This window comes from Neodothiora populina, assembly GCF_041146345.1.
Source record: "Neodothiora populina strain CPC 39397 chromosome Unknown canker_contig_11, whole genome shotgun sequence".
NCBI lineage: Eukaryota > Fungi > Ascomycota > Dothideomycetes > Dothideales > Dothioraceae > Neodothiora > Neodothiora populina.
Window position 1 is genome coordinate 1052203 of NW_027191410.1, and position 13057 is coordinate 1065259.

Sequence of the window (13057 nt, forward strand, 5' to 3'; positions counted from 1 at the left end):
GATCGGAATGACGACGATGAGGTATCGCACCTTAAGGCATTTGAGTAGGTGGAGTGAATGTGGGGGAAGTGTGGAGTTGGTGGATCCCGCGAAATGGGGAAGTTGCCAAGAGTCACATGCAGATGTTTATTCCAGTACCTCGGACTCACAACGGACTCGATATGATGAAGCACACGTGGGACGTTAACATTTGCGATCATTCCTCTGTTGTAGCTATCCAGGTCTTCTTCTTGACAATGACAGCATCCGACATCAATGGTTATAACGGTAGAATGCCAGACTGATATTGACGACTGATTACCGTCGAACGAGCGGTCGCTGACCATGCCGGTTCAGTCCACACTAAGACACAGCGACGACCCGCTGAGTCAACTCATCAATCAATACCTAGACCGCGTGAGGTCACGGGCAAAGTCAACATCCAAGACTACTCGACTCATCGCGGCGTTGCTCCTAACTCTGTCACTTACTGGCAGCAGCTATGGCATCTTCAACACGTGGAGGCGGCGACGAAAAGAGAAGGAGGAGGGTCGTCGACTGCTGAGACGAAACTCTGGGGTCCGTGGCAAAGACGGCTCTCGCACCATCTTCGTGCCTTACAGAGACACTACATCCAAAGTAACAATCCATCCGACAAAGGCAACTACATTCGACGCACATAGACGTCTTTTCCTTCAACCTCCCCGCGCTGCAGGCTTGAGTGATAGCGGGATCCCGCAAGTGCCTCCAGCAAACACTCGACCAGGCCTGAACTTGGCCTTTTTACATCAGTTCCTGAGTCTGCTCAATATATTGATTCCTCGATGGGGCAGCAAGGAGACCGGGCTGTTGTTCAGTCACGGTGTTTTCTTGCTGCTGCGTACCTATCTGAGTCTTGTAGTAGCAAGACTGGACGGTCAGATTGTGCGAGATCTGGTCGGAGGACGAGGCAAGAACTTCATGCTGGGAATACTGAAGTGGCTCACCGTTGGCGCTTTCGCAAGTTACACCAATAGCATGATCAAGTTCTTGCAGTCCAAAGTCAGCATCGCCTTTCGAACACGCTTGACCCGCTATATTCACGATCTCTATCTCAACGAAGGCCTGAACTTCTATAAGCTCAATAATCTAGATGGTGGAGTGGGTGCTCAAGCAGATCAGTTCATCACTCAAGACTTGACCCTGTTTTGTGACTCGGCCGCAAGCTTGTATTCGAACCTAGGCAAACCTCTGGTTGACCTGGTGGTCTTCAACTTCCAGCTCTATCGCTCACTTGGACCGTTGGCTCTATCCGGCTTATTGGCCAACTATTTTGCTACTGCTACCCTGCTTCGACGCCTGTCTCCGCCATTCGGGAAGCTCAAGGCTGTCGAAGGCAAGAGAGAAGGCGACTTTAGAGCTCTGCACGCGAGACTCATAGCCAATGCTGAAGAAGTCGCTTTCTATGGAGGCGATCAGATGGAGAAGGTCTTTCTCGACAAAGGTTTCCTAGAGCTGAAGCGATGGATGGAAGGTATCTACTCCTTGAAGATCCGCTACAACATGCTAGAGGATTTTATTTTGAAGTACTCTTGGTCGGCTTTCGGATATCTAATCACCTCTCTTCCGGTATTCTTGCCTGCATGGGGTGGACTGGCCGATGCTCATACTTCAAAGGCCCTTGACGGAGCACTCACTCCGTCAGCTGCCGTTCTCGAGGCTGCAAGCGATGGCAATTCGAGCGGCAGCCGAACACAAGCCTTCATCACGAACAAGCGTCTTATGCTTTCGTTGGCAGATGCCGGAGGAAGGATGATGTACTCACTCAAAGACCTCTCTGAGCTCGCAGGCTACACCTCGCGCGTCTACACTCTGATCTCAACTCTTCACCGCGTCCAGGCCAACGCATACTATCCACAGCGCAACATCTATCCTGAACTCTACTCTCTTGCCGACGTCCAAGGCACCTTACACAAGGGTTTCGACGGCGTGCGATTCGAAGACGCACCGGTCGTCGCCCCGGGCCTCTACCCTTCGGGCGGAGAATCATTGATCGAGTCTCTTTCATTTGTCGTCTCACAAAACCAACATCTCCTAATCATCGGCCCCAACGGCGCAGGCAAATCAGCCGTCGCTCGCATCCTAGCAGGGCTATGGCCAACCTACCGAGGACTCGTCTCTCGACCAAGACTAACAGGCCAAGACGGCATCGTGTTCCTCCCTCAACGACCCTATCTCAGTCCAGGCACACTACGAGACCAAGTCATATACCCGCACACGGAGCTAGAAATGCGCGAAGCCGGACGCACCGAAGACCGTGACCTGCTGCCAGTCCTGGAGGCGGCCAAACTAGGCTACCTGGTCGACCGCGAAGGTGGATGGGACACACGCAAAGAATGGAAAGACGTGCTGTCCGGCGGCGAGAAGCAACGCATGGGCTTCGCGCGCCTGCTCTACCACGAGCCCAAATACGTAGTCATCGACGAAGGCACGTCGGCCGTATCGAGTGACGTCGAGGGACTGCTGTACGAAACTCTCAAGGCGCGCGGCATGACGCTGCTTACCATCTCCACGCGCGCGAGTCTGAGACGCTATCACTCTTTCACGCTGACGCTGGGACTAGGCGATGAGGGGAATGAGTGGGAGATGCTGCGTATCGGAACAGAGGTCGAAAAGGAGGGGTTGGATAAGGAACTGGCGGAGCTGAGGGAGAGATTGGAAAAGGTCGAGGAGTGGAAGCAACGAAGAAGCGTCGTTGAGGAGGAGCTGAACAAGGTCTGGGTCAAGGGGAATGAGAAAGAGAAAGAGGTGCTTGCTCCGCCGCCGTATGTCGAGAGCGAGGAGACGACGGCGGCAGTGGTGGTTGAATGAGTAGGTGGTGGGTTATGCGTGCATGATGGATATTTCAATGACCTTTTCTCTTTCGCCTTTCTGTTCTTGTATATCTCATGACTCTCTTTCTTCAGTCTTCCAGTCGTCAAAAGACAAAGACATGCCGATCCCACGACTTGAAATTCGCCACATTAGCAAAGACCTAATGCACTCATGTCGCAAAGTATGCAGTGAACACAAAACGTTGATCGCCCAAGGATCCAGTGAAAGTGATTGTCACGACCCAACAAACGAAAAGGATCCATTCAAACATTCAAACATTCAATTTTCATTCAATCTTCTCCCATCTTCCACCCGCTAATCCCATCTACAGAAGAAGAGACAGAAAAGGGGTTGCAAAGATGAACGGAAGAGATCTACTGCGCCTGATGCGCCTTGACAGCCTCCCAGAGCTTAGGATCCTGCTCAACGCGCACCTCGGGCGTCGAGTCGTCGACGAGCTCTCCCAGACGACGAAGGTCCATGTCCTTGGCCAACAATGGGATCACGTACTTGTCGAAGGTTTGCCAGTAGGGGTTGTTCAGGTGGTATTGTTGGGACTTTTTGAAGGGGGAGGGGCTGTTAGTTGATGCTGGGAGGAAGGGGGAAGATGGGGGGAGTGCGAGGAGCGAAACTTACGGATTCGTGCAGATATCTCTCGACAATGGTGAAGGCGCGAGGGTCCTTGAAGTCGCGCATTGTGAGCCTGGTTGGGGGAGAGATGGTTAGTTGGTGGGTTTTTTGAGATTGTTGAGATCTCTCTTCATGGATGAGTGATGCAAAGTGCTTGAGTTTGGTTCTTGTGCGAGCAAGCAAAGAACACAATGGTCGCTCGCTTTTGCTCTATACCATCTCTTGCTTTCCTCCCATGCGCATTATAAGTAAAGCCTTGCCGTTGTTTTTAGAACGGCGGCCATTGGCTTCTTTCAATGCATTTGAGATTAATTGAAGGAAAGCAGGAGACGCAGAGGCTGATGAAAAGCAAGGATGAAGGCGAAAGTCCGACGGCACATCTGCTTCCTCTCCAAAGGCGTTATTCTGCTACACCAGCGACTTTGATACTGGCCTATGTATTTCCGCCATGCCAGCCCGGCCCGCAAAGAGGAGGAACAGAAAATCAGAGATGCCAATGCGGCGGGAGGTACATAATTTGAGTACGACCCACGAGCTCCAGAGCAACAAATACATCGTGTCCATTGACCCGAATGCAATGAATCGAAGTCTCATAGAGTCTCCACTCCTTACACCACGCCGCCACGAACCGAACGAGAGAAGCAACGACAAAATTGCCCAATCACCCAATTGCACAAGAAAAAGAATAGATGACCATCAGGCAAAGAGAAAAGAGAGAAGAAAGAACTCACCAAGAAAGACACTCCTTATCATGACTGTAGACCTGACTAGCCTCCTGCAGCTTCTTAACCAGAAGATCCTGGCTCTTCTGGTCCTCCTTGGCGTAGAGGTGCACGACGATAGTGTAGACCATTTTTGCAGCGTTTGTTTCTACGAGTGTTACAAGAGAAGTTGAATTATTTTCGTAGTCGAGGTATATGGCACAGAAGAAAAAGAGTTGGGTGTGTGTGTGTGGAGAGAAAAAGAGAAAGACAAGTAGTAAAGCAAAGGCGTCTAAAGAACTACACGTGGGTAAGTAGTTCAAGGCACAGTAGTAATCCTTAGGTGAGTGGTTCTGTCTAGTGTGGCACGAGTCAGGTTTCTTAGTACAGTTTTACTACGTAAGGTATGTACAACACACGTCTACTGCCTCCTAAAAAAACCTTCGGATCAAGACGGTTGTCTCGTCACTTTGTCGTTTCGTTTCATTTCGTTATTGCGTGCCCCTCACCACAGAAAAAGTGCCAGAACGTCAAGGTGTATGCCAAGCTATCTTACCTTGCTTTACTGTACCACTACTTGCGTTCAACACCCAACACTCCAAGAGATCTCTATATCTCAGATCGCAAATACTTCACTCTGCTACAGCTCAGTGGGTCAAAACACCGAGACCTCGGCGAGTAGATGATATGATGTGACACGAGAGCAAATCCGTCACCCTTGAGTCGGCCCTTTTCCTTCTCTCGAAAGCCCGAGAGGTTCATGTTTTCGATTTACCCCACTACACGTCATTGATCTGTTTGGACAGCGTCGTCGGGTCGTGTTTGCCCCTCATTTTTCTTGGGCTGGCTGGTCGTCGGCTATCGACTGACCAACTGATTGACGAAGGCACTGTATGTACTCCAATGTGTACTTTAGTGCATGCCGAATGTTCTTGGAACCGTTAGTAGTCCAGTGTCAGAGGTAGCTCATGTGGTAAGCAGGAAGGGATAAAAAAAGACTCGATGCGCTCGTCAATTCGTAGAACTCTCTTGACCAAAAAGTAACATCTAGGGTATCGATCGAAACATCAATATGCTCATCAAACTGCACGCAAGTGTCTTCTCAGGCAGTCTTTGCCTGTTCAACATCTTCCATGGCTAGAACACCCCCTCCCTCATTTTGAGCTTTCACCACCGTTCTTTCCTCCCTGACTCATGCTCAATTTGATAGCTCGTTGTAAAGCTTCGTCGTCTTCATCGACGTTATTGCCGCTTGCAACACTCGTGGCACTCTGCTTGCCCTTTGACACCATTTCCTTTCGGTGCTCTTCCTCTTGTAGACTCTGCTTCTTGATGTATTCCATCACTATCCGCTCTTCCTCGTCTTGCTTTCGCGCTGCCTCGGCTTCGGCCGCACTAGCTTGCATGACCTCGCCGAGGCCCTTTTCGTCAGGATAATACGCGGGAGGGTCATCTTGCGCCTGTTCAGACTGCTGCTGCTTTTGCTGCGGTTGTCGTTGTTGTTCCTGCTGCTCCTGCTCCAGTCGACTGGCCGAGATAGCTCTCATGAGATCCTCTTCGCGGATCTCGTCATTGGCCCCCGTATCCCACTCGTTATCTGTACCGGATGTCTGGACAGGTCTAGTGCTTTGTTCAGCATTCTCAAGGGAGGCTTGTATGGCTTTGGCGAGCTCATCGTCGTCGGCTCCCTGTCCACCAGGATGAGCACGAGCGTACCGTTCTGCCTCGGCCATACTTGCGGCAAGAGCGCTTCTGTAGTGCTCTTCTTCATCAGCAGCGGTCTCGGTGTAGTCTGGTGGTCTGGCTGATAGCTCTAAGATGCTGGCTCTGATCGCCCGCGCGATGAGTGCATCTTCTTCGGCATTGCCACGACTGCTCTCAGCGACCGATTCCATTATGGAACGATGCAAGTCCGCCTCTGTTGTTACTTGCATCTGGCTAGGTGCTGTGTTGGCATGTTGTAATGCATTTTCTGAACCCCCGGTAGTGGTATCTGTAAGTGTGATTGACGGTCTCTGAACGGCAGATGTACTCGTGTTCAGTGCTGGTCGAGAGGCCGCATCTCTGAAAGAAGCACCTTCGGACCCGATGGACCGCCCGGATTGATAGTCCAAAGCGTCACGTAGTCGAATTAATAGATTCGGATTGCCCGAAGCTGATCTACTGTTTGTGCGTCTGCGATTGCGAATGCTTCGGCTGTCATTGCCAGTCGTTGTCTCCTGGATGTCGCTGTCTCGGCGGGTTCTGGCCTTCAAACGTTGCTCGGCGATCATGTCCTGCAGCTGCTCTTGCGGATTCTTCTTTTTTTTCAAGTCATTTCGCACGGAATCCCAGTTCCGTATGATGTCTTCCCTCTCCTCTTGAGTACTGGAGCGCCACTCGTCATAGCCCTGAGCTGTACGTGCCGCGATGATGTAATTTTGTACACTGCTGCCAAGGTGCTGCTGCAGTTCTTGGTACACGCCTTTCATGGTATAGGCAGGGATACCGAATATCGCTGCACCTGGCTTGAACACGATGCCTCCAATGCCCTTTCCGAACCCTTTGACAAAGCCAGCTGCGCCTTCCTTCTTGGCTCCCTCGAGCGGCTGGGTTACCAGTCCAGTGATGCCGTCATAGAACCCATAACCAAACCCCTTTCCGGCAGCCATGAGACCCGAGCGGAAGTCAGTGATTGGCTCGCTTTTACGTACGTTGTCACCGTACAATTTAGGTGCATTATGAAAGCCTTTGGCCAATCCATGTGTGAAATCCATGGGTGATTTGAAGCCAGCAGAGACAATCTTCGAGACTCCCTCGCCAGTCTTCAGTACATCGTCAAGGGTGGCCATCATGTCACGACTGCCCTTTCCCTCGCGTCCCGAATCGGGACTACCAGGTCGCCCTGTAGAGCTAGAGGCTCGCGAGCGCGATCTGGATGCTCCGGACGTTGAAGGAGATTGGCTTCGGATGGGCTCGCCGAGTTGATCACGTAAAGCGTTCGCCATGGACGAGGTACGACGTTCCCCGCTCGCTGAGGCATCTCTGGGCGTGTTGGAACCCGAAGCTCCAATCTTCGCAAAGGACTCATTAAGATTGAAGGTAGAGGCAGGGCTGGGCTTGACAGAAGATCCGACCGCCTCGGTAGGTGTCGACGTGCCCGACACGACCTGTGATCGAGATCGCGATTGTGAGTCGGTTGATTCTCTTCTAAGGTCGCGCGAGCTTCTTTCATCCGGCGTAGTTGTGCCATCTGGCTTGGCTTCTTCTTTCTTGGTGCCATCTGGGTAGACCTTGATGGCTTTCATGGCTGCGACGGGGAAGTCTGCGAAACCCATCATCATGGTACTGATTGTACCAATGATGGCGCCAGCACTACCGCTGATGGGATCCCACGGCCCATCGTCGGTCTCATATTCTCTGGAGCGGAATCTGTTGCGTAGTCAGTACATCATCTCATACATCAATTGCATTTGTACCTGAGTGACTTACAATTTGAGATCCTTGAAGTGCAGAAGACCTTCATTAGCCAAGGTAGTGGCAGCGAGAGCGCTCAGACCGACGTCCGTCCTCTTGACTCGCCAGACAGCGGCTCTCCTGGGGGCGAGTAGGCATCTCATCTTATCGATGTCAAGAAACTGATGGAAGTACTGAGACCCATCCTCTGTGCCCTGCTCCTGCCTGATCTGATCTGCTAGCTCGTGAGCTCGCTCGAGACTCTCGGGCTTCAGCGCGGTGGTAATCGCTTGGGTAAGCTTGTCTGCGGTAAGCTCTTTGTGGGGGATGGGCTCTGGGCCTGCGCCGGCCTTGGCAACCATAGAGCCCCAGAAGGGCTGATCGCCAAAAAAAGGAACAATGACAGTGGGCCTACCGTGGGCGATACCTGCAGCTGTGGTGCCAGCTCCACCATGGTGAACCACACAAGAGACGTGCTGGAACAACCAGTCATGTGGAACGTTTCCCAGCATGTACACGCTCTCTGGCACGTCGAGCTCATCGCCACCGAAACCACCCCAACCTTTGGAGACGAGGGCGCGCTGGCCGGTCTTGCGCACGGCCTCGAAGATGAGATTAGTCATACCATTGGGATCGTCAAGAACGATAGATCCGAAGCCGATGTAGACGGGAGGTGGGCCGGCATCGAGGAACGCCTTTAGTGCCGGCTCGGGAGTGAAGTTGGTAGCCAAATTGAGCATGTAGAAGCCTGCTATCGTAATGTGATTGCCCCAGTCTTTAGGTTTCGGGATCAATGCTGGCGACCAACAGTAAGTATGGGGAACACGCATGCGCGCAAGCATGCCAGGAGCCCACATGAGTGAAATGGGCTCGAGGTTCAAGCTCTTCTGACGGAAACGATTGATGATGTCTCCGAGACCTTGCCATGTCAGCATGTCCACAAGCGCATAGGTGATGAAATTGGCCAGATGCGGATCGGTATTTGTGGACTTGATGTTGGCCAAGGGGTGTGGGAAGGCCTGGGTGGGCGAGTAGGGCATGGTAAACATGATATGCAGCGGGCAGCCGAGCTTTTCAGCGCAGTGAATGTGTGCGAAGCTGGGAGGATTCGCGATGATGGCATCGGCGACGAAAGGCTTGTCTTTAGGATTGATGTTGGAGAAAGCATCATTAGTGCTGCTCGAATCAACACTCATCCAGTCCTCCTGGGTCTTGTCGTTGGCCTCGGGACCGAGACCGTCACCAGCCTCGATGCAAGAGCGCCAGCAGCCCTTGACCATGGTCGCTATCTCTTTCCGTCTCTTTCCCACGTCTCCGTTTCGGATCGTGTCGAATCCAGGCATCAGCCCTGGGTTCTTGACCATGAACGCCATCAGCTCTGCCGGGTCTCCGCCGATGCTGAAGAATTCAAGGCCATTCTCCCTCACAAAGTCGGCGAAGACGGGATGAGTGGCCAGTCTGACGCGGTGACCGTAACGCTCTTTCAACACCTTTCCGAGAGCCACAAAGGGCTGAACATCGCCTCGACTGCCGACGACATGGATGACGACGTTCAAGGGAGGCAGGGGGAGTTGAGAGGGGTCACCTCCCAACGAGGGCGGAACGTATGGTGGCGGCACACGAGTTGTGTCGAGGTGGTCAAGCTGACTACGGAGCGCCGGGACGAGCAAGCTGGACAGACGAAGAGAACTCTGGTTGATCTCGATGTTGATACGACCATCGTCGGTCAGGGAGGCCTTGGTGCCCTCCATACCACCCATGGCGGAACTACAGAGGTCGCCATAGCGCTGTCCATTGTATGCTGGTGGAGGGATAGCGTCTTCATCGTCTGCCACGTCTGGGTCGAAGTGGTTCCTGCTTCGTGAACGACTGAGGTCGTACAAGTTAGAAAGTGCACCATGTCTGTCTAGCGCCAAGCTTGCACCTACCTGCTCTGTCCGCCGTTCGCAGCTGCTCTGGCCTGGTCTAGCATACTTCGAGGCAGCTCGCCCAAAGTAACACTGGGGGTTTTGTTCCCAGCTGGTGGGTCTGGGGGAGACATAATATCAATAAGGACCGTGACGAGTCCACTACCAAGCCGTGAGAGCCTGGATCGGCTGGTTGGAGAGTAGCTGTGAGTACTGTATTGCTCATGTGAGAAGCAAGCGTTGGATCAGTCAGTCAATCTGCTTTCAACCATTTAGATGTATTTCGGCAAAGCGTGGTGCTTGGGTCCTGTAAGTAGCACTTTACAATATACAGGATGGATGGCTATTGTCATAAGACAAGCAGAACACCAACAAGTATAGCAAGAGGGCTAGACCGAGAACCAAGTTATTTAAAGTCGAACGTGCCGTTGTTTGACCTTCACCTGACGCACAAAAGGTACAAGGACTCGTTCTCTGGCATGCACCGAAAGTGGAGTAGAGTTGTGTCGGACGCGCACGTCATTATTGGAGACGAACCACCTCCGTCTCCGCGTGGGCTGTGGCTGTGGCTGTGGCTGTACATTAGCCCAAACATGACCTTGCAAGCGACGGGCCGCTCCACTTGAGCTAAATGAAGGTGTACTTGTACTGGGTGCACTGCCGTCGGCATATTCGACGGCTCTAGCCCATTCATTTTCCCATTCCCCTTGTCGAGAAATACCGAGACTTCTTGAGTGTCTAGTCTGCCTCGGCATGGATAACGTGGGGAAAGAGATGCCTTGGGGTACACGAAGCTTCATACAAGACATATAATTACAAAGTGAATAATGGAGGTCTTACAGACTTAAATCTCATAGCAGGGCGCGGTATTTTAGCACACTGTTGTAGGGCAAAAACCCGAAATATATTCATTGATGACCTTTTGCATCGCGTGAAGCAACCCGTGGTATAGTATCGAAAACATAGCTTTCGTCGCTCCAAACTCCTGTGAAACCAAAAAAAGACAAAGGGAATGTTCAAAACGAAAACCACAAAGAAAAATGTGCGACCCTTGGGATATCTTTAGTTCCGCCTTTAAACTTGGTTCAAACGCCCTCGCCGAATCTGTGCCGCTTCCCTCTCTAGTCAATCGTCATCCGCACTTGTCCCAGAGCGTGCGCCCCCGACAGCGATCCTCCTTGTGTGTTGTACATTTTGTCCTCTGGGCTGCCCACCTTGCGCTTCTGCACGTGTGGCTTGAGACCCTTGCCAAAGTTGGCAGTGCACCACACGCAGTTGATGAGCGTGACAATGAGTAGACATATGGTGATGATGGCGAAAGTCGTAAGACTGCGCCGAGCGGGCATGTAGTCGTTCACCCTCCTCAACGCCGACTCCGAGGATGTGTCGTACATTCTCACAAGCTTGAAGAGGAAGTAGGCGAGCGCGGCTAGGTAGAGCACCATGGTAGCGATCATGCCCATCACAGTCTCGAGCCGAGTGAACCATGCTGCCATCAAGAGAATTACTATGGTCACCGGTATGGCGATGACTGTAAGATAGAACTCGATGTTTGTCGTGTTGCCCACCACGACCAAGAACTGAACGGTGAATCCGAGGAAGAAGAAAAAGTCGAATTTGAGAAGAGCAATGTAAATCTGCAGGTGTATCAGCGGAGTGATCACGGGCTAAGTCAAAGAACAAGAATTGTAGATCTGCGCTTACCTGATAGACTAGATATCTTCGCTTTAGTCGAAGATCAGCGGAGATGTGCTTGTAAATCGTCCAAGCAAATTCATCGTAAAGCTTCCAGGCGATTACACTCATAGCCACCGTGCCCAGCGCAATCACACAGGGCACGGCTATGAGCAGTGGGTGGACGCCTTCCCAGAAGTGGGCATTGATTTCCTTTTGAAATAGCAACTCTTCCACAGCTTGATTGATCTGATCGTACTGCACAGCAGCATAGATCAGCAGCGCTGCGTTGAAGCCACAAAGACCGATGACTTGAATGGTGTTTTTTAGTCGAAGTGCATCCCACACCAGACCTAGCTGGTAGATAAAGCCGAAAATGAATAACGAAAGATATGTAGGAATGGTTCGCGACTGCGTTGTCGCCCTTGCGTGACCGTAGAGACTGAGCTGAAATCGTGCGAATACAAAACTACATTGACATGGTCAGCAATGTGTGTTCAAACCCCACTCGATGAAGCGATCTGTCCCTCACCCTTCGAGGCCTAGTGATATGGCTGCTTGGAAAATCGACACTGCTAGAAAACTCCACGTCCAGGTGGAGTTTGGCAGAAACATGGCGCTTCTGATGCCGGTAGGTTTCGGCGCTTGCGTGCCTGTGAGACCTTCGCGGTCATAGTAGCCACCGGTGACATATGGATAAGGGCTGGTGCTCCGCTCGCGACCCAAGGGTTGGTAGGAGCTATGCGGTTGACCTCCCAAGAGAGAGGTGCGGACTTTGTGACCCGAAATCTTGACGACGGAGTGGCCGCGACACGGGCGGCCAGTGACGAGTATGTGATAGCGCCCTGAGGCTTTTTAAGGAACAGCCCGACAAGGAAAAAGAAAGAAAAAAGAAAAGGAGAGATGCGCAGCGCTGAGCGGCTAAAGCGCTGTAACCAGTCTGATGTCGCGCGACAGATTTGCGGCGGAAGGGTGGGATGTGTCAAGGTAGGTAAGGTAGTTGGTAACGAGCGGATTGATGGATGGCTGTTGTTTTACACAAGGAGACAAGACAAAGTCGACTCTGCTGCTCCCAGGAGACTGCCGCAGGTGACACTAGAGCACACAATAATTGTTTGTGAGATACAAAGTAAGAAACCCCAGGTTGCGCGTGCTCAAGTGCTGACAGCCTTAAAGGAGCTTGGTGAGATGCGAAGTGCGTACTCGGCGCCCAGTCGACAATAAAGGGTCTAGCGTTTCAGCTGGTCAAAGTAGCGGTACTGTACTGTACTCCTTACAGGCAGTAACATCTAAGTCTGGAGAGACGGAGTAGCAGAGTCCGTTGACCGGTCGTGTATAGGAGAAGGGCGACAATGCGTCAGAGACGTGCTTGAGAATGATCCTGACCAGCAAGAGCAAGCACACACACCTATGTATAAGGTAACAGCTATGTCTAGCAATGATTGCTTTTCACCTTTGGAATATATCGTTTAAAAAAGCACGTGGAGGAGGCGGAGTAAATATTGATTCCCAGCGCCGCTCTTCACGAAAGCCACCCCCCACGAACCGTTACGCGAATTGGACTTGCCGCGAGGGTACCAAAAACTCTGAGAGTGTGTGCTTGGCATTCTGTTTCTAAACTCGACAGATGCGATGCGAGCAAGCCCTGCCCGGCATGGCAAAGCTCATCGCATCGCTAAGGGCCAATCTGCATCCTTGCTTCCTCATCAGGTGCTTTTGAGTACTACATCCCATACTTGGTGCTGCCACGAGGGCGGATGATTGACATGAAGGTGCGAGACGGTGCCTCTTGCGACTGGTGCCTCTTGCGACTTCGATGCAATGACCATGTGTAATTGCTGTAGCCCCAGGGCGCACAGTGGTGGCAGGGTACACGGT

At 52.0% G+C, this 13057-nt stretch overlaps 3 protein-coding genes across 4 annotated transcripts; all 3 read right to left on the reverse strand.

Annotated features, from left to right (window-relative positions):
* Window positions 1-3206: 3206 nt before the first annotated feature.
* AAFC00_000670 (uncharacterized protein) lies at window positions 3207-4315 on the reverse strand (the record flags this gene model as incomplete). The annotated part of the gene is made up of 3 exons (XM_069346743.1): window positions 3207-3389; window positions 3469-3535; window positions 4194-4315. 3 exons carry the CDS (start codon window positions 4313-4315, stop codon window positions 3207-3209), a joined length of 372 nt encoding a protein of 123 aa, XP_069200531.1.
* Window positions 4316-5317: 1002 nt separating this feature from the next.
* Window positions 5318-9639, reverse strand: AAFC00_000671 (uncharacterized protein; the record flags this gene model as incomplete). 2 transcript variants are annotated; one of them, XM_069346756.1, is made up of 3 exons in its annotated part: window positions 5318-7574; window positions 7635-9467; window positions 9527-9639. In XM_069346756.1, the coding sequence occupies 3 exons, from the start codon at window positions 9637-9639 to the stop codon at window positions 5318-5320; spliced, it is 4203 nt and encodes a 1400-aa protein (XP_069200533.1). The 2 variants fall into 2 exon arrangements, with proteins under 2 accessions (XP_069200533.1, XP_069200532.1); XM_069346755.1 differs by having other exon boundaries at window positions 9527-9570.
* A 987-nt stretch (window positions 9640-10626) lies between these two features.
* AAFC00_000672 (uncharacterized protein) lies at window positions 10627-11794 on the reverse strand (the record flags this gene model as incomplete). Its single annotated transcript, XM_069346766.1, has 3 exons — window positions 10627-11142; window positions 11210-11648; window positions 11712-11794. The coding sequence occupies 3 exons, from the start codon at window positions 11792-11794 to the stop codon at window positions 10627-10629; spliced, it is 1038 nt and encodes a 345-aa protein (XP_069200534.1).
* Between the last annotated feature and the right edge of the window lie 1263 nt (window positions 11795-13057).